The 24,861-nt window shown below is 40.7% G+C and overlaps 4 protein-coding genes and 2 pseudogenes across 7 annotated transcripts; 1 reads left to right on the plus strand and 5 right to left on the minus strand.

Annotated features, from left to right (window-relative positions):
* Positions 1-255: 255 nt before the first annotated feature.
* Positions 256-5,736, minus strand: LOC147323830 (UDP-glucuronosyltransferase 2B31 pseudogene; annotated as a pseudogene). The gene is made up of 2 exons (XR_015130792.1): positions 5,622-5,736; positions 256-1,875 (listed from the first exon to the last, which is right to left on the minus strand). The product of XR_015130792.1 is annotated as a UDP-glucuronosyltransferase 2B31 pseudogene (transcript).
* Positions 5,737-8,985: 3,249 nt separating this feature from the next.
* On the minus strand, positions 8,986-11,577 carry LOC147323831 (UDP-glucuronosyltransferase 2B31 pseudogene; annotated as a pseudogene). Its single transcript, XR_015130843.1, has 2 exons — positions 11,562-11,577; positions 8,986-10,732 (listed from the first exon to the last, which is right to left on the minus strand). The product of XR_015130843.1 is annotated as a UDP-glucuronosyltransferase 2B31 pseudogene (transcript).
* A 1,183-nt stretch (positions 11,578-12,760) lies between these two features.
* On the minus strand, positions 12,761-14,167 carry LOC147323832 (E3 SUMO-protein ligase KIAA1586-like). The gene has a single exon (XM_086304839.1). The coding sequence runs from the start codon at positions 14,165-14,167 to the stop codon at positions 12,761-12,763; it is 1,407 nt and encodes a 468-aa protein (XP_086160965.1).
* Positions 14,168-15,511: 1,344 nt separating this feature from the next.
* LOC147323833 (endonuclease domain-containing 1 protein-like) lies at positions 15,512-20,288 on the plus strand. Its single transcript, XM_086304841.1, has 2 exons — positions 15,512-16,431; positions 19,048-20,288. The coding sequence occupies exons 1-2, from the start codon at positions 16,108-16,110 to the stop codon at positions 19,681-19,683; spliced, it is 960 nt and encodes a 319-aa protein (XP_086160967.1). The 5' UTR covers positions 15,512-16,107; the 3' UTR covers positions 19,684-20,288.
* A 296-nt stretch (positions 20,289-20,584) lies between these two features.
* On the minus strand, positions 20,585-21,702 carry LOC147323834 (DELTA-stichotoxin-Hcr4a-like). Its single transcript, XM_086304842.1, has 3 exons — positions 21,553-21,702; positions 21,313-21,433; positions 20,585-21,148 (listed from the first exon to the last, which is right to left on the minus strand). Exons 2-3 carry the CDS (start codon positions 21,414-21,416, stop codon positions 20,698-20,700), a joined length of 555 nt encoding a protein of 184 aa, XP_086160968.1. The 5' UTR covers positions 21,417-21,433; positions 21,553-21,702; the 3' UTR covers positions 20,585-20,697.
* A 1,166-nt stretch (positions 21,703-22,868) lies between these two features.
* On the minus strand, positions 22,869-24,388 carry LOC147323835 (uncharacterized). Of its 2 annotated transcripts, XM_086304843.1 has the most exons (3): positions 24,271-24,388; positions 23,939-24,063; positions 22,869-23,441 (listed from the first exon to the last, which is right to left on the minus strand). In XM_086304843.1, the coding sequence occupies exons 2-3, from the start codon at positions 24,040-24,042 to the stop codon at positions 23,015-23,017; spliced, it is 531 nt and encodes a 176-aa protein (XP_086160969.1). In that variant the 5' UTR covers positions 24,043-24,063; positions 24,271-24,388; the 3' UTR covers positions 22,869-23,014. The 2 variants fall into 2 exon arrangements, with proteins under 2 accessions (XP_086160969.1, XP_086160970.1); XM_086304844.1 differs by lacking the exon at positions 24,271-24,388 and having other exon boundaries at positions 23,939-24,082.
* Positions 24,389-24,861: the final 473 nt, after the last annotated feature.

Raw genomic sequence — 24,861 nt, forward strand, 5'->3', positions numbered from 1 at the left:
GAGAAATCTCAAGTAAGATTTGGTCTTTTCATATGATTGGGTAAAGACAAGAAAAATCTTGAATATCAATATGTCTGTGAAGGTTCTCAGTCATCCAGGTCATCGTAGTCAAAGAAGCTTGCAAAGAAAAGCGTCTGGACTTCTTTAAGTTACTTGAAAACGTAAAGAAGGTAACGTAAAGAAGTCCAGACACTTTTCTTTGCAAGCTCCTTTGACTAGAATATCAATACAACATTTTGATTGGATCCATCTTCATTCGAGGAGTCACTCTTGCTTTGGTTTCCTCCTCCTGCACATTCGAAGCCACGTGAATCGTATGACTGCCACTACACAGGCTGTCAGCATAAACAAGATGACCAACAAAAAGCTTATAACATCCACAGAATGATACACATACCAGGGCATCTTATAAGACTCGGTGCGTAAATGTGCAGCTCCTTTGTGCCTCATAACAAACTCAATCCAGTAAACTGCAGCATCCAGAGGATGCATTGGTCTGTCTCGGTGGAGAGCAGACAGATGCTTCATGTTGTTTCTGTAGGAGGGATTGTTAAGAACTTCTTGTAGGACTTTGAGGAAATTCTGCTGGGTGACTTTTGTTACATCCACCATTTTAGCAGCTCCTCGAACTTCCATTCGCAAAATGTTTTCAAACTGGTCAAACAGCAGGGGAATGCCAATAATTGGCACACCATGGTACATGGACTCATAGATCCCATTGGCGCCACCATGAGCCACAAAGGCTTTTATCTTTGGGTGACCCAGCAAGTCGTTTTGGGGCATCCATTTCACCAGAAGGGTATTGTTCCCCACATTGTTGGGGCGTTCACCAGCATGCCTCCATACGACCTTTTGAGGAAGCTGAGCAAAGGCAGCTGCGATTTCTGAAGTTATTTCTATTGGCAAACCATTCACCAGCGTCCCCAGAGACATCAGGATGAAGCCGTGTTCTCCTGAACTTTCAACAAACTCCTCCAACTCTGAAGGTAAGGCCTCAGCAGGCTTACACTGAAATCCTCCAATGTAGACAATGTTCGGCATGGTAGGCCTGGGGAATTCGAAGACAAAGTCCACTCTCATGAGCCACAGGTCTACTCCTTGAAGAAGCTGATAGAAGTTCACATCTGGGCCTAAGTACTTTTCTACCATTCTATCATAGGGAGGACACACTATAAACTTGTCAATGCAGGTGTTGAGGAAGTAGTGGAATGTGTTTTTGACTCTTTCAAAAAAGGTCATCTTGTCAGATATGGCATTTCCAGAAGTTGGGACATATGACGTTGGTGATGGAGCAACCACAAAATGACCTTCCCCACTGGTGATCCATCTGACGTTAAAAACAACTGGAAGCTTTAGTTTGTGGGCCACTATAACTCCAACAGGAAGTCCAGGGTCCATAAGAACCAGGTCAAAATTAGAGTCACGTATCTTCGACATTAGAGTCTTGTTCTCAAATATTTCTACACCTAACAGACTAGCTTGTTGGTGGATTTTTGATAATGAACCTATCATTTCCCAGTAGAACTTTATGAAGGCCATCAAAGATGCCCCTTGTTTTTTGATTTCCAGTATCTTGACCAGGAAAGCTACATAGAAGTCCTGCTCCTCTATGCAGACAGCCTCTGGTAAGGTGACAGTGATGGAGCTGTAATGTGGTGCCTCTTCTTTGACATACCAGCTAGTGGCTGTGCGGACCACAGTGACTTCATGGCCTTTGGCGTGGAGGCTCTGGATCAGCAGGTTCATGTTCACCCAATGGCTGCCATCAACGGGGAACACCAGAATCTTTCCACCCTGGACAGGACTTGGAAGTAGTGACAAAGTCACCCCCAGAAGAAACAGAGAAACTCCTTGAATGCTCCCCATGGATCAAGTCTGAGGAAAACCATAGAACAATTATAATTTAACTGTTAAGTTCACAGTCAATGTTGCAAGTATGATTGTACAAGTGATGCATAAATGACATCTTGAATTTCTTCCAACTGGCAAACTTATTTAAGTTGCAGGACCCACCAGATTACAGAATTATTGATTGAGTTGAAAGGGTTGTCTTTTTGAATGGTGCTACTTAGATAGCTTTCTTATTTCTAAGCAGGTAGTTAAAATTGCCTAAACCTGGCAGGTGTGCAAAAATAAAGGTAAAAAATAAAAAGAGAAGAAAAACAAATACTAGTTCAAAACAAAAAAAACCCCACAGGACTCTAATCACAATGTCCTGGCAGACAATACCATGTCTTTACATGGATTTTGTAGGTCTTGGGCGAACAATTGTCTCTCAGCATCTAATACTGTTGCAAAAGTTTTGAATATAATGGTAAGATATGTATTACCATATAATGGTAAGACATAGGCATGCACTGTGTCATGACCTGATATGAATGAATGCATCCATGTATGAAGGTTAAATACTTCAAGTCAAAGTCAACTTAATTGTGAGTTCTGCTCTATGTTCAGGACATACACAGAAATCAAATGTCATATCCTCCTGATCCACAGTGTGCATACAGATACAGATTCGAAATTACATATTAGGTCTCAGCATATTAAAATGAATTACACAAGATACATTAAAGCCTAGATTCTATTATTGCTTTCTATGCACAAATACATTTGAGGCTTACAAGAATTCTTAAAGGTATATACGCTATTGCATTTCTTTATGTAAAAATATAAAGTATCAATGATTTATTAAAAGCCTCCATCAATTATTGCAAGTGAGGAAACATCAGAATGAAAGTCCTTCATGTAAAGTAAAGGCTAAGACATGGAGCATCTTTTTGAGAGCAGATAACTCTGAGTGGGTAAAGAGGTGAGGGAGGAAGTTCACTATCACGACAGCCTGGCTGATGAAACCTGGTGGAACCACCCAGAACTTTTCTCTGGGGTCACGAGACTAAAAAAGCTGTGTGAGGGGTTTGTGGGATCACCCGCAATACTAACAGTTTTGTAGAGGGAGGGAGAAGATTGAGGCCCCAGATAGCTTCCCTGCTCCATTTACTATATTCTGTGGCTCAAGGTGGTTGAGTCTTCAAACCACACAGAGATGCAGCTGGTGAAGATGCTCTCAATCATGCCTCAGTAGAAGGTGCACATGATGGGTACTAGGGCTGTCACTTGTCTAGATTGTTTTCACTGCACCACATACTAATTGAGATACCTCACTTCTGTAGTATGTCTCATCATTTTTGCTGTTGAAACCCACCATAGTTGTATCATCAAATCAAATCAAATCACTTTTATTGTCACGTCACATCACTGGTACAGCACATGTGAGTGAGATTCTTTTCTGCAAGCTTCACAAGCAACAGTGGTGTGCAAAACAAAGAAATGTAAGAAACAAGCCAATTATAAGAGCAGGAATGTGAGAATTATGAGAATAAATATATGTACAATTTCAGGATGTGCACAATAATGTATGTATGTGTGCCAAACTTTGACAATATCCCTATAAAGTTGCATCACTGCATATTGTTTAGTTTGGACTTTGTTAATTTGACTGAACGCCAAAAATAAATATAAATAAACCATAAATAAACCTGCAAATCTAATAAAGAGGTTATTGCTGTAGTGTGGGGTATGGTTGTGGGTCAGCAGAGTGAAGAGAAGACGACTCAGCAGACATCCCTGCTTGATGTGCTGTTGTTGACCTGAACTGCTGGTGGCCTCTCAGTGAGGAAATCCAGCAGTTAAATACAGGGGGAGGTGTTTCCAAGTGTCTATTAGAGACCCAATACTGTACTTGTGTCTTGGCAAAGACAAACACAATAAACTATTACTCAAGAAACACAAAAAAGGACCGAAGGCTCTGTATAAGCAAGACAGAGAAGAGCCATTGTGTCTAAATATGCCACTTTCTTGGTGTGTGTCAATCAGTCCATGGCTGTTTTTGCCCTGGGCCAAAATAAAATGTTGGCAAAGCTATAAGAGTATAATGCATCTAACTAGTGCACACAGTGACTTTCCACTACAGTTGGTGTTTTATGCACATTTTGAGTCATCTGGAAGATCTGCACAGTATCAGTGGAAAATCTTCCACAACACTTAATGTAGGATATATAGTGTGTCACTCCTTACAGAACATTGATAGTGTAATAATGCAATGACACAGTCACATCCAGCAACAACTCATTTAAAAAACTAAATGGAAACGATATTTGTAAAGTGAAATACGTCTCTTCAGAGATAACCCAATCAATAATCAATTGGTTTCTATGTAAACGTGTCTTCTTTTCTAAATGTCTTTTCCACAACTTGAAAAGATCTCATTTCACCTTGAACATTTCAGCCGACTTTCTGAGGTTGTGAGCTGTCTGCCAAAGCTGTCTAAAGTTTTATTTGTTTTGTTTTTGTGTTTTTTTTCCGGTAGCATGTACTTCAGACAGCTCCAAAAAGCTTGACTTTGGCCAAACAGGGCCAAATCATAACATTATTTAGTCCAAAAACAACATCCATGGACAACTGATGATTACTGGTTTTGCGCCTGGAGGTCCCTGTCATCATAATGGTGGTCTATTTGTTATTAAATGACCATACTATACTTCAAAGGTTGTATTCAATGTACAAAGCACCTATAGTGTGCCACTGGTGAGCTCACACTGCGTGTATTCAAAACACTGCATTTAAAATGACTTGGAACAGTTTAATAACATCACTGTCTGAGCGACCAACAACAACAAGAGAAGAATTTTTGCCAGATGTCAGAGATCAGTGGAGCTTTTTACTCTGCGTATGTGTTGAATCACTTTAAAACTCGAGCAGTTGATTAATATATGTCTGTTTCTCTTTCTGTGCAGTGACTTTGTGTCTGCAACAATCGTGTAACATAAAGTCGCAGAATCTTAGAGGTATGTGGCTGACATCATTGTGGAGGCAGATGCCCCCACAAGATCTTCTCTGGTTATTAAAATAATGGTTTGTCACATTCTGCTCATAAATGCACACTGTGTGCATTAACTCTAAATATACAGTTCTGTGTAATATAGCATTTTAATTCTTCTTTAAGCCACATTTCCTGTTGTTTTCTGCAGCTATCATTTGTAAATTAAACCATACTAAAAACCACTAAATGCCCAACCTGTGCTCTATTTATTGCTACATTTAACAGAGGTTAAGTAACACCCACACCTCTTTGAACTCTGACTGGATTGGATCATGACATCATACCTAGAAAGATGCATCACTGCATATTGTTTAGTTTGGACTTTGTTACTTTGACTGAATCTGTCCAGGCACACATAATACTTGCAACAAACTCAGAGCTTTTTGGAGTAGTTTCTGCTATAGGAGCTCCCTCAAGGATCACTTTGCCATAACGAGATCACACACAGGCTAACCTCACTGTGTAACATGAAATGTTGCAACAAATCAAAGTTCAGGGGGTGCATGTATGTCCTGAGTAATGCCTGCAGTCTCTAATCTCGTCATCTACATTTAGCAGGGATTTTCTAACAAGCTAAAAACACCAAAGAGGAAGAAACATGCCCTTGTATTCAGTTTCTTTTCTGAATGCCAGCTGCTGAAGAAAAAACAACTAAGTCTTCTGAGTTTATTTCGGAAGTGCTGAGTAAGCATTTATAATAGTTTAACTGTTACTGTGAAGGATAGAAAGTGTTGTAACCTACCTTAAATGCCTGAGAATGTGGACAAAAGTACTTTGGATCCTCTCTGAGAGAAAGGAGCTCAGCTTCAGAGTGCAGGAGAAAAGAACCCAAATCCTAATTACTGTGTTGCATAAGGTGGTAGGAGTGTGTAACCCGTGGGTTTCATATGCATGTGCGCAGTTTAGGGTTGGGAGAGGAAAGGGAAGTAGTCTTCCTACAGAGCACATACTCTGTGGCACACACACAAAAACTGTGGAGTAACACAATATCTTCTTAAACAGAATAAAGCCAGTGTGGTCTTGATCTGTATGAGCTCAACCAGTGAGATATCCCTGTTCCTAGAAAGTAAGAACATTCCAATGACAAAAGAAAAAACCTGGAATTGCAAATTCTGGGAGTTTGCAAAAGCTCTCGGCATTCTCAGGAAATAACCTTGAGAGAACCAATAGGTTGACACTGGAGCAATGCACACAGCAGCCCTCACAGCTTCCTGTGACCTTAGTGGAACAATACAAAAAATAACATTTTAAAGAGGTGTAACATTTATACAGTTTTTAATATGATTGCATTTGTATAGTAATCAGTGTTAATCCCAACACCACAGTGCTGCTGATATACAAGGTAAAGACAGAATCAGACTCATCAGAATGAATGCCTGTTTAATCTATAAAAGTAGCATAAATATATATCCTTTAATATCTGGGAACATGTGAAGCTTTTTAGCTCTCGAAAAAAGTGTGGAAAATTACTAGAGGTCAAATAATTACCCCTCGAATGGAAATTCATAGTGATTAGACTGCACCTGCAGGGTGCGCAGCCGCTACTGACTTTACCTACTTAATTCTCATAATTACTTACACACAGCCATGGCTAATGGATCAAACCAAAGACGATACCTATGCCATAAAATATGAGCATAAATGTGATTTATTTGTGTGCATGAAATGGGAGACATGAGCTTTCTTGATACTAGCAGCAGGGGCTGAAAGATTCACGTTGAATTTTGACTGCTATTCGGTGTTGCTCTTGCATTTTAGTTTCTTGGAGTCAGAAATAATCATGTAGTGGATACATGTGTTGGTACACGTGTCAAAAGCCAGCCACTCTCCAAACTTTGAGTCTTAAAAAAATGTAAAAATACAAGTTATAGAAAACGTCTCCCATGATGCAGTTGTTATAAAGGTAGACCTTACCCCCAGAAAACAAAAAAAGGTTTCATGTATCAAGCTGTAAACATCTTTCCTTCTGCTGTAAAGTCTGTGAGGACTGGCTCGCGTTTGGAGACAGCAGAGGAACTGCAGAAGTTGCACATGTAAACATGTAAACACTTTCTTATTCATTTTTGAACCTTATAATCCTCCCACTCACCCACTCCTGTAAACCACTATTGCCCATTGATTAAAATATATCTAAAAGATATATCTAGTGTTCATTTTAATTTCAAATCAAAACCCACAAGTGTTGAGCAGTCAACACCACCGTTTAGGGTTTTTCCCTTATACCAACTTCAGTATTCAAAGCACAGATTCAGACCACCAGAGTTTCATATGAAACAAATGAAATAAAACAGCAAAATAATTTAGAGTTTGGTTTCTTTTTCTCTAATCAATACAAGGTACCAGGTTTTTTAGGGGCTAAATGTTGATCTTGTTTGTAAAATGGTGTTGATATCAGCGAAATAATCAGCTGTAAAACTCTGTAGATTTGAGGGAACTGTGGAATAAGGTTGAAATGAATCAAGGCAGTAAAAGTTCATTCAAACAATGAAAGGGTTTCCTCTTATGAGCTGTGACCATGGAGCTGGTAACATTCATACTTTTAGAGTCTGTGTGTGAAAAATGACCGAATGTGGTCTTAGAAACCGAGGACGTTTCCAGGATATTTCAGATGGGTAGCCATGAGCACAATGCTCAGCCGAAATGCAGAAATTATGACACAAAATTTAGCTTTAGCAAAATGTTTATTACATACCCACAGTAAATGTTCTTTAAGTAAAAAAACTCCTTGTGCTGATGATAATTATTGATTTATTGGTGTGTATATCATGTCAGTGTTGCAGCTGGAGATGATTATAATTACTTATATACTGCTGTTTAGCTTTGTCTACAATGTTACAGCATCATATATTAGTGGCTTTATGTTTCAAAATCTGTTAATTAAAGTGTAACTGATGCTTTGACATAAATTCAGATTAGACTTTTTTTTTTTAATTTTATGCAATTATATAAAAAATGAATTACTGTTTTGGTAAAACACCAATAAAAAATACTCCATGTAAAAAGTCAGTAATAAACTCGAATCATATTTAGGAGAAATGTAATGGTGCTGAATTAATAAAATAATAATACAGCAGTAATTGCTTATGAAAAGCTTCTTATGATGCTCTTGTTCAGCAGCCTGATTGATGTGAGAATGTGTTACCTGTCCAAGCCTGCAGAGATGTGTCTAACATTTTCTGCCTTTTTCTCTGTCCTAACCAATGACTGTATTTCAGAACAGGAACCACGGGAGGATTCAGCCTGAAGACTCACTCTGTTTAATTATTAAGCATTAGGCTTCCTGATGGTTTGGTCCTTTGTTGATAAGTTTCAAATGCTGTGCTTAAAGCTTAGTCAGACAAATTAAGCCAACCTTTACCTCCTCCCACTATCAATGGGATAATTGTATATGTTTACTCATGCATCACTGTGCAGCACAGCACATAACAGCAGACAGTCTACGCAAGGATAACACAAAAACTGCATGACATGCTATTCACTTTTCTTAAGTTTATTGGAGAATTACTTATTGAACTCATTTTGGTAGCTAACTGCAAGGTGAAAGACAAAACATACAAACCACGTGTGTTTACATGTGGAAAACATAAATGTGTTCAATATGTAAATAAAGTTTTTTAATAATAAGAAATGTCTTATAATATATGTTAAAATCCCATGCAACACATACAACAATACAACCTCAAATTTCTTAATGTGTTTTAATTTCATAGACTACACATGCAGAAATTCCTGCCCCTTTCACACAAAATGTGGAAATATGTTTGTTTTGAATTGAAATTTCATGTTTAAATGACTAAGTCTTCTGAGAATGTCTTGCTGAACTTGTTTTCAATCTATTGCACCTGTCAGTCACCTGCTGTCCTATCTGAAATTCTTAAAAGTAATTTGTTATTTAGATATGACTGAAATACAATAAAGAAAAACTGGTACATATTAGATAATTCATTTTGAAATATTAAATCTGAAGAAATAGAAGCTATTTTGACTGCTCTCTTTTTCACCATAGCAGGAAGCTCCCCATCTTTGATTTGGCACATTTCTGTTACAGTGGATGCTCTTTCTGGAGCAACTCCCCCCCCCCCCCCCAAAAAAAAAAAAAAGAAAAACAAACTTATAAGCATTGCAGCAACAATAGTATTCCAGGACTTTAAAGTTTAGTATTTTATTTTCGATTGGTCGACAACAAGAAAAATCTAGAATATCAATACAACATTTTGATTGGATCCATCTTCATTCGAGGAGTCACTCTTGCTTTGGTTTCCTCCTCCTGCACATTCGAAGCCACGTGAATCGTATGACTGCCACTACACAGGCTGTCAGCATAAACAAGATGACCAACAAAAAGCTTATAACATCCACAGAATGATACACATACCAGGGCATCTTATAAGACTCGGTGCGTAAATGTGCAGCTCCTTTGTGCCTCATAACAAACTCAATCCAATAAACTGCAGCATCCAGAGGATGCATTGGTCTGTCTCGGTGGAGAGCAGACAGATGCTTCATGTTGTTTCTGTAGGAGGGATTGTTAAGAACTTCTTGTAGGACTTTGAGGAAATTCTGCTGGGTGACTTTTGTTACATCCACCATTTTAGCAGCTCCTCGAACTTCCATTCGCAAAATGTTTTCAAACTGGTCAAACAGCAGGGGAATGCCAATAATTGGCACACCATGGTACATGGACTCATAGATCCCATTGGTGCCACCATGAGCCACAAAGGCTTTTATCTTTGGGTGACCCAGCAAGTCGTTTTGGGGCATCCATTTCACCAGAAGGGTATTGTTCCCCACATTGTTGGGGCGTTCACCAGCATGCCTCCATACGACCTTTTGAGGAAGCTGAGCAAAGGCATCTGCGATTTCTGAAGTTATTTCTATTGGCAAACCATTCACCAGCGTCCCCAGAGACATCAGGATGAAGCCGTGTTCTCCTGAACTTTCAACAAACTCCTCCAACTCTGAAGGTAAGGCCTCAGCAGGCTTACACTGAAATCCTCCAATGTAGACAATGTTCGGCATGGTAGGCCTGGGGAATTCGAAGACAAAGTCCACTCTCATGAGCCACAGGTCTACTCCTTGAAGAAGCTGATAGAAGTTCACATCTGGGCCTAAGTACTTTTCTACTATTCTATCATAGGGAGGACACACTATAAACTTGTCAATGCAGGTTTTGAGGAAGTAGTGGAATGTGTTTTTGACTCTTTCAGAAAAGGTCATCTTGTCAGATATGGCATTTCCAGAAGTTGGGACATATGACGTTGGTGATGGAGCAACCACAAAATGGCCATCCCCACTGGTCATCCATTTAACATTAAAGACAACTGGAAGCTTTAGTTTGTGGGCCACTATAACTCCAACAGGAAGTCCAGGGTCCATAAGAACCAGGTCAAAATTAGAGTCACGTATCTTCGACATTAGAGTCTTGTTCTCAAATATTTCTACACCTAACAGACTAGCTTGTTGGTAGATTTTTGATAATGAACCTAGCACTTCCCAGTAGAACTTCAAGACAGCCATGAAAGACGTCCCCTGTTTTTGGATCTCCAGTATCTTGACCAGGAAAGTTACAAAGAAGTCCTGCTCCTCTATGCAGACAGCCTCTGGTAAGGTGACAGTGATGGAGCTGTAATGTGGTGCCTCTTCTTTGACATACCAGCTAGTGGCTGTGCGGACCACAGTGACTTCATGGCCTTTGGCGTGGAGGCTCTGGATCAGCAGGTTCATGTTCACCCAATGGCTGCCATCAACGGGGAACACCAGAATCTTTCCACCTTGGACAGGACTTACAGTTAAGGACAATGTCACGCCCAGAAGAAACAGAGAAACTCCTTGAATGCTCCCCATGGATCAAGTCTGAGGAAAACAAAAAAAATAATAATAATGATTATTTCAATGATGCCTAAATTAGAACTTGAATTCCTTCTAAGTTATTTTACCAAGGCGTTCCAAGGCCAGCTGAGAGATAAAAATCTCTCCAGGATGTCCTGGGTCTGCCCCTGGGCCTCCTCCCATTGCAGAACACCTCACCCAGGAGACGCCCAGGAGGCATCCTTGTCCTTGTTCTTTCGGTCACTACCCACACTTCGTATCTATAGGTGAGGGTAGGGACGTAGATCGACAGGTAAACCGAGAGCTTCGCTTTTACACTCACCTCTCTTACAACAGACCGGTACAGCGTCCGCATCACCGCAGCCAATCTCCAGCTCTCTTCTCCCATCACTCATGAACAAGACCCCAAGATACTTAAACTTGATCTTGACAACCCTTGCAGTTGTCAAGATCCATCACTGCATATTGTGTAGCTTGGACTCTCTTTTCTTTGACAAAATCTATTCATAGACACGCAAAATACTTGCAAAGCCCTCAAAACCTTTTGGTGTGGTTCCCGCTGCAGGAGCTCTGTTAAGGAGGACATTTTGCCATAATAAGACACATACACACAGCTACACTGTCCAAACCAGTTAACATGAAATGTTGCAACAAATCACGGTCCAGTGGGGGGTATGTCCTGCCTGCAGTCTCTAATCTCATCATATGCGTGTAGCAGGGACTTTCTAATAAGCTAAAAGAACAACAAGAAGACACACACCCTTGTATTCTGTTTCCTGTCTGCATGACAGTTGCTAAGTAAGCATTTTGACTCAATTAACTATTAATGTGAAGCATAGGGCGTATGACCTACCTTCAATCCTCGAGCGTGTGGAGAAAAGTACTTTCAGACTAGTGTGGAAGAGGGGAGCTCAACTTCAGATTACATAAGAAAAGAACCCAAATCCTGATTATTGTGTTGCATAAGGTGGGAGGCGTGTGGATCTTAAATATAAATATATAAATATATAAATATATAATTTGGACTCACAGTCACAACTCACAAATGAGCGGCAAATGGCTCTTCCAAACACCCAAGTTTTATTTTGGATGCTCATATTATTTAACTTTGCAGACAGAAGCTAAATTATTCCACAAAGAATACCAGGGTCCCAATTCTTAGCCTCCCTGCTGCTAATAGGGAGTTGTGTAACCTTTTTACTGGATAACAGCCCACAATCATTTGTTGTCGTTTTCAGCAAGTCTTACATACTGAGCAATCCCAGCCTATTCTTCTTTCTTCAACCTCTCAAGCTCCTCCATATTTGAAGTTCTTATGGCATGGACTTTAGTCACCCCACAGTTTTTCAGTAGGACTCAGGTCAGGGCTTTGTGTAGGCCAGTCAAGAAAGTTCAACTTTCACATCCTTCCTTTTCATGATTCCTGCCACCTTTACAAGATCCCACTACTGAAGCATCACCACAGCACAATACTTCCACAACCGTGTTTCACCCTTTTTATTTGGCTTGTACACCTCTGCCTTCTTTCTCCATGAATAAGCAGCAAAGGTCTCCAGTTTCAACTCTCTTCTCCAGGTTGTCCACATACTTCAGTCTGGCTTGAAGGTGTCTCTTCTACAGAAGCTGAGTTTTTCTTGGTCTGCAACCTGACAGTCTATTACTGTTCAGGGTTCTAATCATTGTCATCTTTGAGGCTACAGTGGGCTAAGCCATGCACCATTGTCTCTGAAGTTGTTCTTGGGTCTTTAGACACATTTCTCACTAATTTTCTTTCCAGAGTCTTTGAAATCTTGTACTTCCTCCCTCTGCCAGGCAGTGCTTTAAGTGGCCCAAAAGAGGTGCCGGTACTCTATTTTTTTTCCGCCTCCCCTGAGGTAACAACAACTATATTGAATGGGTTTTATATACAACAGTCAACAGACAACCTTATACAAAATAATAAATCATTTTATTAGTTTGTGGATTTGCTTGGGCTAGAAAGAGCTACTGAACATAAATAAAATGTGCAAAAAGGTATTGAAATTTTTTTTAACAAAATGTACATAAAATAAATTATAAACTAATTTGTATTTTGCTCTCTCTTGAGTCACTGCTGCTATCAGCAGCAGCACTTGTAAAGTGTACCTGCAGAGCTTGGTAGTTCTCCCATACTGCTTTCACTGTTCTCTCACTTGAAGCAACCCAACGCACTGATAAAACACGGCCTATCACAAGGAGACGTTGTCCAACATTGTGAGCACTCTCGGTTAACTCCCTTTGGTTTTTTGGTGATGCATGGTAGAGGGAGTAAAGCTGATCTAAGAATATTTTAAAGTGGTTGATTCCTCCTACCTCCTTCAAAACATCACAAACTGCCAGTTCCAGTCTGTGATTGGAACAATGCCAGACAAACAGGTAAGGGAATTTGGAACAAAGCTGTGCAGCAACTCCTGCTTTCCTCCCAAGCATCACTGAGGCTCCATCACAAGCAAATGCCAACAAATGTTCCTGTAGGTAGTGAGGGTCAAAGCCATTATTATGAAGACATCCTAACAGTGCTTCAGTGATGTCCTTTGCTGTGGTCCCCTGCAGCTCAATCAGTTCAAAAAGTATTGTGTCTGGATTTTCACTGGAAATAGCTGACCGCAGGCACACGACAAGCACAGACTTTCCACTTATTGTAGTGGATTCATCAATGAGCACACACAATTTTCTTTCATTCATCACTATGTCATTGACTACCTTCTTTTTCATTTCAGCTGCAATGTGATCCAGTATATTTGCACATGAGTTATTAGAGTGCAAAACTCTGCCCATCTTGACACCATTTAAGACTTGCAACTGGACATCTATTGGCATGTCTGTAAAGGGACGCCCATGCTTGCCAATCTTATAAGCTGTTCTAAACACATTGCAAGTTGAAGCGTAGTCAGCCTTTCTCATATCTTCAGTGTGTTTTTGCATTGTATTTTGTGTTGCCTTCTCTTTTATTTCAACTGCTTTCTTGTGATAAATTGAGTCTCTGTGCTCTTTTATTTTCTTTCGTGGTGAGTTTTGTTGTGCAGCCTTGTCCCTTCCAAAAGACGAGATTAAGCACCCACTCCACTCCTGCGACACTCTCTGCCCTTGCTGCATGTCCACGCGAGCACAAACTTGACAACACACACTACAACCCAACTTTTGATTTCTGCTGATCAGCCACTTGTAATTTGTGGAGAAATACCGGACTTGTGCTTGGGACCAACATTCTGGCCACTCATGCTCGCTAACGCGGCTGTTGTCGTCGGTAGAAATGGTGTCATTCTCGTCCTCGTCGTCGCCAAAAGTGCCGTCGTCCGCGGCTGCGACACTAGTGCAGCTTTCGTTAGCTTGCGTCTGACCTGCAGCGATATCATTCTGGCTTGGTGGGGTGTCAGCCAGCGAGTCCTCTGATTCTGACCTTGTTCTTTTACTAGTCAGAGTCTGAAGCCAGGAGGGCATATTAAGTGTTCATTGTTTTTGTATTTTAACGAGCAGCTGTTTGCGCGTTTTACACACACTCTCCGGACCACGTTGAGTTGTTGACATGACAACGGCAAAAGCGACGCATGCGCTTTTCACTTGTAAAACACATTGGTGTATGGGTAATGTAGTCTCTGCTCTCGGTGGGACGAATTAGGAAGCGTGCTTGTGAAGGGCGCTCTGAAAAGCGGCAGCGCAGCCAAACGATTATAACAGATGTGCAAATGAGAGTACCGGTACGCTAAAAGCACGTTCTGGGCGCATGGAGAGGTGGCGGTACTCTCAAGAGCTATATTTAGAAGTGGCGGTACTGAGTACCGGCGCGTACTGGCCCACTTAAAGCACTGCTGCCAGGTGTGTTCTGTACTATGTGGCTCTTGATTTTGATACATCTTATTTCAGTTCTTGACACTTGGAAAGACTGAGATAATTTTATATATTGTAACGTTCACAAGAACCAGACGGTTGGGTCTCAGTTTGTCCGTTTATTCCGCACATAAGCAAGCGGGTTGCTAACTCCGGGGAGAGCGCCCTCGTACAGCTCCTCTCTCCAGCCTGGCACACACACACAAAAAAAACCAGGTCCCCCCTCCCCTTCCTGTACCACAACCAAACATGAATCTTAAGGGAACAACAACAGTGTGAAGAGATCACCAACATGTCACTGTACAATAACACTTAACCATCGTTACAATATCTATTTTCTGCTTTGTGGATGTCAACGATTCTTTTTCTTGAGTCTAAACTGATGTCTTTTGTTTTTGGCATAAAGCTTTTTAATGTTATAGCCCAAACCCTTGGTGGGTTTTTTATTCTGTGAGAACATTTTTAGGTAACGCTCAGACTGGCTTTGAACATTACCAAGTCAAAGCGCATCATTGAACAGCAGTGGTTTTTGCCATGGTTCAATCTCCTGAGGCCTGATTATATTGATCATGGTAGTTTTTGTTTTTCTGAAATGATTCTGGTATTGTGTATAAATAAATACAAATTATTGAAGTTTTTGAAAGAAAACTAGTATTTTTAGAAGTGCTGTGTTGAAAATATTTTATCAATTAACGAAGCTCTTCATTGGAAAGGTTGATCATTTTGTCCTCATTTGACAGTGAATGCTGATGCTGATGCTTTGGTTGGATGATCTTATAACTGAGCAGCTCACAGCATTAATAAGGTCAAGGTAATCTGTGTCCATCCACTCTTGTCTGTTGCTGAAAGTGAAATGTAAATGAGACCTGGCCCGACTTTTTAAGGTTTCTTTTCAGACTTTCACAGAATAGTGCCCAAGGTGCTCAGTCAGCCATGACAAGAGCCATTTTGATTCCCACGGGGTCAAATACAGCTGCTCTTTAACACCTGCAGTCCCTGCTGCAGACTGGGCTCACTCCATAAAATATTTACGTTTATCACTATGAAGAGCTGATCATTACACATCAATCACTTGCTGTCTTGAGGAGTTGTTGATTTCTTTGCAAAGTAAAGTTAACTGTTGTTTCTACTGTGTGATGGTGGCTCTAATGAGACTTTAAAATTTGTTCTAAATTTTTTTTTTTTTTTTTTGATGTGCCAATCCAACATCCCATACCTCCAACCCAGACACACTTAAAACTATTCTCTACCTGTGTAAAGCAAGGAGGTGTTTCGTGTTCTTATTTTAATTTACGCTTTTATGGATGTTTTTTATTTTTATTTTTTGTACTTCTTGTTAAATACAACGTCACAAATAAACGCTGACATGGTTGAACAGATGTTCTACATCAGCTGGAATTTACTGAGATGGCGCTGACACGGTGGACAGATTCTGTAATCCTATTTACTTCTTTTTTTATCACTGAAACTGTTTCTGCTTTAAGGAGGTCACGTGTTGATCTAAAGGGAAAAACCACGAGTGGATTCCGGGCATCGCGTCTTTGTGTGAATGTATGAAAAGGCTCTGGGAGGTTAAAGAGACTCGCTTCGCCACCGGTAAAATGCCTCGTTTGTGCGCTCTGCTCGCCCTGCTCTTTGCTGCAGGCTGCTCGCTGTGCGCTGCGGATGTCGGGACCTTCACTCCGTGCCTGCAGTTCTTTTACAGGTCTTGGCCCCCTAAGGGTCTGGCAGGGACGCCGATCTGCCAGCGTTTTATCAACAAGTATCGGTTCGCCACCCTGTACAGCCGACCCCGCCGCTCGCCCTGGTTTTCCGCCTATTTGTACACAGTACCTGCGGGAAAGAGACCCTCAGCATCCTGGAAGTTTGAGCCACAGGTGAGAGTTTGAATAATCCGTGTGTGTTTATATTAAAAAGAACAACAAAAGTAATAGATAGCATGCATCATGGTGATTATTGAAGCTGGAATGGAAACAGGCCAAAGTAAAAAACAAAAACAAAACACAAAACACAAAAATTAAACTAAACTAAAAGAAAAAAACCGAGTTTAAGCAGAACTTAGACTTTGTGCTGTGTCAGCTCTGCGTGCAAACACGCCGCACACTTCACGTCTCAGAACTGTTAACCGCTCCAAGTGTGTTGACATGCCAGCGAAAATCATGTGATTGTCGAGCATGTGCGTCAAGAGGAATTTGGTTTATGGGAGGAAGTTGACTGTTGACATAATTACTATAGCGCTGGCTGGTACACAATATTTTTGACACTGCATGTTTGAACGAGATAAAAGATGACTTGGTAAATCCTTTAATTGTCCCACAAAGAGAAATTTGATAAAATTTACTGGAATACACACAAAATGTGTGTTCCACTGTAAAACCCCAAAATATAAGAGTCACACAAGAGTTAAATGGGGAAGGCAAAATAAAATGACTGTGATGGTTTGGTAGAGTTGGAGTGGGAAGCAGAAGAACAAATATTTCATTTGAATGCTGCTTTTCCCAACTTCCTCTTGTGAAGTTTGTTTTTGTTATGTTATGTGAAGCTCTTTGTACGCTTATCTAATCCTATTTTCACTTGCAGCAAAGTCAAGGCCAAAAGTCAAACTTTTACTGACAAATAAAGCAAATTAATGCAAACAGTCAGCATTTGCAGTATTGACCTTTCTCCTTGTTTCTTCAGTGGGCTGGTTTCAGTCATTATGCAAATGTACGGTTTATAAGATTGGGGAAACCTGCAGTCAGCTGAGACTGAAGAAGTCACCTGGATGAGTGACAAAACGTTTCTCCCACTGAAAACGCTACATCCAGATGAACAGAATCAACTTGTGGAGCTTTAGCTTTCTGCTCATTTCTGCAGATTGGTCAGTTTAGGGATTTTTAACAGGACACTTTTCAGTGGCACGGCTGAGATCTGTGTCAAGGGTAAACCCTGATTGATCCTGCCTCAATCAGTGCTGCAAACTGATCGCTTTCTGAGGACTGGCCATACTAAAAACGTGAATAAAGAGAAATAAATGAATAAAAACTGAAGTGTTAAAGTGTTTGAAACTCAAATTTTGTGCTACTTCCAAACCTTTGGGCCATATCTGTTTTACGGTACAGTTAACAGGTTGAAAGGGGATATAACACTTCTTTTTTTTCTTTTTTTGTGCCGCATATTTCTTGTAGGACACTTTCTCGCTTTTATAATGTCAAAAATATCCAACACTGGCTCAATATGTGAGACTGTAAGGAAGTGGGGGTGGTGGTTGTAACCCTTTGACTGTTTATATCAAGAAAACTTTCCACGACATCCTGTTAAAGGCCGTGTGATATGAATAAATAAAAGTGTTAAGATTTCTCATCCCAACTAATAAAATGACGAAAAGCCTGAAAGTTCTTTGGACGATAAACATAGTAAGCGCCACATGTGCAGCAGGAGATACCCCACTCCTCCACCCTAAACGGAAACCCCCCTGTTCCTCTGATTAGTCAAAGGCGGAAATGAAATTGTGACTCTATTTGCCTAATTTATGTCCCCACTTTTGATTTCAGTGTGATGATCTGCTTTGCATTTCACACTTCTGAATGTACAGAAATGGGCTGCAGTAAATCCAGACAAACAGCGGGGGGCACTAGCAAGAGCACTTCTCAATGAGAAGGAGCAATTGGAGCTAAACATGTAAAATACGTTTTTACACCTGCTTCTAGAAAAAAACGATCTTACTTTAGTAAATACAGCAATGATAATAATATAAAGCAATGCTTCTGTAGTTTCTCTAATTAGGACGCTGACATTGTGCAAAAACCCTTAGCATTCTGCGTCTCCAAAAGTTGATTCTGTTCATCTGGATGTAGCGTTTTCAGTGGGAGAAACAAAGGGCTGGACCTCCCAGCCCTTTGTTTCTTCAGTGGGCTGGTTTCAGTCATTATGCAAATGTACTGTTTATAAGATTGGGGAAACCTGCAGTCAGCTGAGACTGAAGAAGTCACTTGGATGAGTGAAGAAACATTTCTCTCACTGAAAACGCTACATCCAGATGAACAGAATCAACTTGTGGAGTTTTAGCTTTCTGCTCATTTCTGCAGATTGGTCAGTTTAAGGATTTTTAACAGGACACTTGCTTGATGTCCTGTCTAGTCCCAGAGTAAAAAAAAGTGACATATAAGTGAAGGCCACACTGAAAACATGTTTATAGTCTTGGACTAAAGGCAGTATCAAGTGGCAATGCCAAAATAAACTTCATAACTTAGCATCTTTTATTTTGTGAATATTTGCTTATTTAGCATGAGGCTAGGACAAATCCCTCTCAACCGTAGGTGGACTGGTAATGACCGGGAGGTTAAGTTTAAAGCATAGTCCTGGTACTTCCATTGAAGCATTGCTGATAATAGTACAAATGCAGCTTTAGGAGTGTCGACAACATTTTAGCCGAACAGCTTAAAGTCATTTGTGAAATCAGTGAAGTGTAAAGTCTGTAATAAAACCCCGTTTCTTCCTTTGCTGATAAACAGTTAGCCTACCCAGGGGGAGATGGCAACATGGAACAGTTCCCCCCAGGCCCTCTGGATCAGAACATTGTGGAGAGCCAGGCAGTGCAGCTGGACTACATCAACTCCACCTACTCCCGTGGCCACTTGAACCCCAGCCTCCACCACATGAGCCACGACACCCGCTCATCCACCTTCACCCTCACCAACGTGGTTCCCCAAAAGAAAGGTTCTAATGATGGGCCTTGGGAACTTCTGGAGCACAGTGTGAATCACACCTTAGCAACCTACTGTCTCGGAGATGCCTACGTCGTGACGGGCATCATCCCCTACCGCAATGACGAGCACTGGCTCAAGAATCACCGCGTGGCGGTGCCTGAGTATATGTGGTCTGCCTACTGCTGTCCAAAGTACAACCAAAGTCTTCCAAAAGAGCTAACCAACGCCTTTCCCACGTACGCGGGCATCGGACGCAACGACCCCAACAGCAGCGAGGAGATTGTGCCTGTTGATAAGACGGTTAAGAAACAATTCAGGGGATATGATGTGAGAAATATGTCCCTGGAAACACTCGAGATGTACTTGAAGGACAGATTCAATACTGTTGTTAGTGTGTTTTATGAGCAGTGCACCGGATCAGACCTCACAGAAAATACATAAATGATACATAAATGCTGTTATATACACATTTCTGTGAGGAGAATAACACAAAGTGCAAATATTAATGACCACTACTGAAATGACTCATACACAACGCGCTGCCGCTGAGTTCAAGTATGCACAAAACACTTTAAACCACTAGGTGGTGTCCTTGTGCAATACATGTAGCTCCACATTTCGGCTGAAGTTGTATGTATGTATCAAACTAATTCATATTCTGATTCTGATTCACTAAATAACTAATAATGATCAGTGGTGTAAGAACTACTCAGGTACTAAACAACAATGCACATTCCTACCAAAGTAGAGCACAGATGTTTTGTTAGCCAAATATACTTGAAGTATCAAAGAAAACTTTTCATAACCTGATCTATAACTTCTATATCTTTGCCCCAAAGGAAAAAGTGGCAATGACTCCAACTCTTACATGCAACATCTATATTACTACGTATTATTCTTTTATTTTTTACTATTGAGAAATTGGAATGTCCTAATTTTCCCTTTTGGGTGCATAAAGTATATCCGATTTATCTAACAGCACATAGTATGTGTTAATATGTGCACCTGCAAATGACAGAAACTATAATAAATCAATATAGAAAAGATTTTCATTGCTGCAGTGTTTGTGTCCTAAATCAGCTTCCACTGTCTGAATCAAAATGTTGTAAAATTCCACAGATGATTAAAAATGTAAAGCTTGACTCTTAAAATTATATTCAAACACAGTACTTGAGTAACTGTAATGAATTACTTCCCAAACCTGCTGGTTTTGTTTGTACTTCATGCCCCAATCAAAGTAATGAGTAACAGACTCAGTCACCTGCTCCACAAGTTAAACCCAACTGGTGTGTCGTTGTGTGTATTTCATGTCAAATGATCACTGACACTTGTGTTTTATCACATCAGACTAGTAAGAATTTATTGCATTTACAGGTAATACAGTAGCACAGGTGTACAATTGGCTACACGGTGGTGTTTCAAGCAGGTTTACTCTGACAAACATGAATCAACAACTCAGTAAGATTGCTGCATGTGGGGAGTGAAGAGCTTGTCCCAGATCTCCACCTTCATGATGGCCCTGCCCAGGGGGGACATGGTACCCTTGATGTCCAGGCTCCCGCCCTCAAAGGTGAGGTCGGAGCCTTTGGCCTCCACCCGCACGAATCCCACCTGCTCTTTGTTGTAATACATCTCTTTGAACAGGCTCTCATTGCACTCTTTGCCCTTCTTGTAGATTCCCAAGGCAAACCAGTTCTTGTACATGTTATAGTCATATGGCACAGAGAACATTATAGCGAGTGTCTCATCGGCTCTGTTGAGCTCCTTCTTGAACAGGTCGTAGGTCAGCACGCCCACTGCCCCAGTGGCTTTGGCTTTGCCCTTGCCGAAGTTGCACACTTCAGTCTTTTGTGGACGTACAGTCGGTTGTGGGGGGCTGCGGCAGCTGCCACTTTCCAGGAAAAGCCTTTAATTTTTAACAGCAGCAAAAGTGAGGAAAAAATGAAAGCAGGAAGCAAAATTTGAAAATGAATTTTCCTAACTGGATATTTGTCAAGCTGCACGTAAAGCATATTCTAACTTTAATCTGTACAGACAAAGTGAGCAAAAGTGTATTTATTTTGGACATACTTAGGGTCAATCAGGCAGTAGTTGTTGGTGAGGTTAGTGATCTCTATGGTGACGTTCCTTCGGCTTTCGACAGCGGCAGCCAAAGCTTCTGCAGATTCACTCATGGTGTGGCTTGTAAAGGCTGTGACAGACAGAACAGAAGTGTAAACTGCAGATCTGTGAATGAGTTTAACCAATTGAAATAAAAATGCAAATCCATCTGAAACCCTCAAATAACTGAGCAGGAATGAAGCGTCTTACCTGTCGGGATCACTGGTACGTAGCTGACTCGTGCTTGGACAGATTTGAGACACTGAGTTCAGCTCTTACATGAGTCTCGTTGGGGAATGCGTAGCACCCAAAGGTGTCTCCACCCATAAGCATGCATCCACCTCCCATGTTGCTTCCCATCGCATGTCTGCAGAGGTGTAAAGCAAAGGGTGTAGCTAACAATAACAGCACAGGATAACTGTAGTCTTTTTGTTCTCACACTGCTGTCAATTTGTGAAACTACGAACTGGTTTGTTGAGGTTTGTGGGATTTTTCTGCACTACACCTTTTCTTTCTGGGTCTGTGATTTTGTTTTTCCATTGTCTGCATGAGGAAACAAACATGCTTCGTCTCTGCAGAGGGCTTAGACAGTTTGAAACATGTCTGTTGAAAGGTTGATGAATAACCTATTCCCCAATCCAAACCAACAAGAAAATTAACTTTAAACTTAAAAAATTCCAATAAGGAGAGGTTATAATACTTTATAATAGACCCTGCACTCCTAATATTACTGTGTAATCCCATTGGAAGAACAGGAAGAGTTATTCATCCTTGTCAAGATAAGAAAAGATGTGATACACCGTGGCCATAGGCACTAAACATTAAACATAACTTATTAAAAAGATATATTAAATAACTCAATAAAATTACATGCAATGACCAAACAAAATACCACAGCAGGGTAATGTTAGTGGCCTGTATTTGTGTGACTGTCCAGAGCAGATTACAGGAGCAGCATGTCAGAGATGAACATCTGATGATTTTACAGGGAAATAGCATTTAGATTAGAGATTAGGATGCTCTAGAATAAAGCATGCATCCTTAATACTTTTGGGGAGGTTAGGACACTTATTCAATACTATATCATTTGAAAACTTTTATATTAGCTTCATAACAATGGCTCACAACAGTGAAAACGATGTCTTAAGGATGAGATAATAAGTTAGATAGTAAGATAAAAGTAAAGACTACAATTTGAGGAAGAACTAATGATGATCCCAACTCCCTTTTCCTCTCTTTTAAAACACTCATTATTTTTAAAATACTTATAGTATTTTTTGCAGTTTTATACTCTTTTGTTCCGTCGTACCATTAGTAAGCAGGAAGTGTTGTCAGCAGTGAACTTAAACCCTAACTTTAGAAGAAATTCCTCAGTAAATAACTGGAAAATAGTGGGACAAGTCACAGGCTGGGTTAAGGGTTGAGAATGATTAGCTACATTTTTATTCACTTTTGCATGCAAACATTTGAAGTCATGTCCAACAATTTATTTTTAGATTGAACAAAGAAACACAGAGGACAACAAGTCAGTTGAATTGTTTTTTATTTGTTTAAAGCACCTCTAAACCATAAGGATGACAACTTGCACTTTGGTTTTCAGGAATATCAGCAAATACACTCGACACATTTGTTTGCGAACATTTTATTCTCACACCTAATACAACCAGACTCTTTAGCCCATCCTGTCATACAGCTCCAGTTTAACAATAGCTTTGCCCTCATCGGACATACATGCCCTCACATCCACCGTCTTGCCTCTGAACACCAGCCCTGAGCCTTTGGCCTCGTAGCGGACAAAGTCGCTGCAGTTCTTGTCGTTGTACATGTAGTTGAACAACTTGCTGTCGACAGCTTTCGATTTATCAAGGACGCCCACGCCGAGCCAGTTCTTGTAGAAGTTGTAGTCGAACGGCACGGAGAACATGATGGCCACAATGCCATCGCAGCGGCGGCTGCGCATGTCAAACAGGTCATAGGTCAGCACACCCGCAGCACCTGATGCTGTGTTGTCATCCTTGGTGAAAGAGCACACCTCTGTCTTAGTGGTGCGCACGGTGGGCTGCGGAGGGCTGTGGGCGAAGCCACTTTCCATGTGAACCCTGAAAGGAAGGAGGGCAGAGGAAACGATCAAAGGTTTATTAATGCACCTCGATGTAAAAACAGTCAACTGTGCAATATCCTCCTGACTGTTGATGCCATCAGACATTTAACACTGGCACTGCTGGAGGTGGTGCAAGCTCATCAACTGCAGACTCAACAGGACTAATGTTTAAATATCAAAGGACATGCAAATATCATTCTGGCCATTTTTTACACATCAGTAAAAAAATATTGGTTACAATTAAAATGCAGACACAAGAAACCACAAGGATACAAAGTAACAAATGATGGATGGCAGAAATAACTTGTGTTAAAGAGTGATAGACAGGTCTTTTTGTCTGACTTTTGATAATTTTGCATCACACGGGCATTGAAATTTTAAAAGATAAATGTCTTTTTTTTTGTTTAACTGCAAACAATAAATGCTCTCTTACATAAGCAAAGAAATCAAAAACTTTATGCTGGAGTAAAAGAGAAATAGTTTGGGCTGTGTTACTTTGGGTTGACGAGGCAGTAGGCGGTGGTGATGTTGGTGATTTCCATGGTGATGTTGCGATTGGTGGTAAGAGTGGTGGAGTGGGCCTCTGCATTTTCAGCCATGGTGACGACTGCTGGTAACGGCTACAAGAAAAACAGGTGTGAGCCGTGCAAAGTGCAGCAAAGCTCTGTCATGAAATGTTTTAGCTGTCCTGCTGAAATAAACACTGGAATATGAACTGAAGATGAAGTAAACACAAAACATTACATATAGCCAAAAAGTCACTATTAAATATCTGTATTCACTAATTTCACAAACTGACAAAAACACCTGCAGAAATGAGCACTTACTTCGCGTTAGGTGACACACACAGGATGGCAGAGAGTCCTCTGAAAACAGGTCGGACTTCGATTTGGAGATGAGTTTAAAGTCACGCCCTCTCTGTCACACCTAACACATGAGCTTCAGTTAAGTGGGCGTGCCTTTCTCTTTCTCTCTGCTTTCAATCAAACAGTATGTGATCACTTCACATGTACCTGCGAGTCTGGTAACGAGTGCAGAGTTGCACCCAAAACCTCACGATCCTTAAACCACCTGAACCGGTCTATCTTTGCAGCTGACATGAAATTCTGCTTTTCTTTGGGGGGGGTTTCCACAGTCTGTCTCTTCACAGGAGATTTAACATTCTTGCAACAGTTTCATGATTCATGGACACAAATGAATTCAACACACCCTTTTTTAAAGGTCTGGGTGTTTAAATATTTGTTTGTCCTTGATGTTTGAATCCGCAGCCTGTCCCAACATGCAAAAACTGGAAGTGAGAAAGCAGAAAAGTTACCAGCCCAGCAGTTCACATTCAGACATATTATGACTAAAAACACAAAGAGGTATTACAGATTGCTGTGACCCAACAAATAATTGCAGAATGACAATACAAAAGC

Source organism: Aulonocara sp. 'chitande type north' Nkhata Bay, linkage group LG8, assembly GCF_057382095.1.
Source record: "Aulonocara sp. 'chitande type north' Nkhata Bay isolate Kocher_YH1m ecotype deep benthic linkage group LG8, A_spYH_male_GT1.1, whole genome shotgun sequence".
Classification (NCBI taxonomy): Eukaryota; Metazoa; Chordata; class Actinopteri; order Cichliformes; family Cichlidae; genus Aulonocara; species Aulonocara sp. 'chitande type north' Nkhata Bay.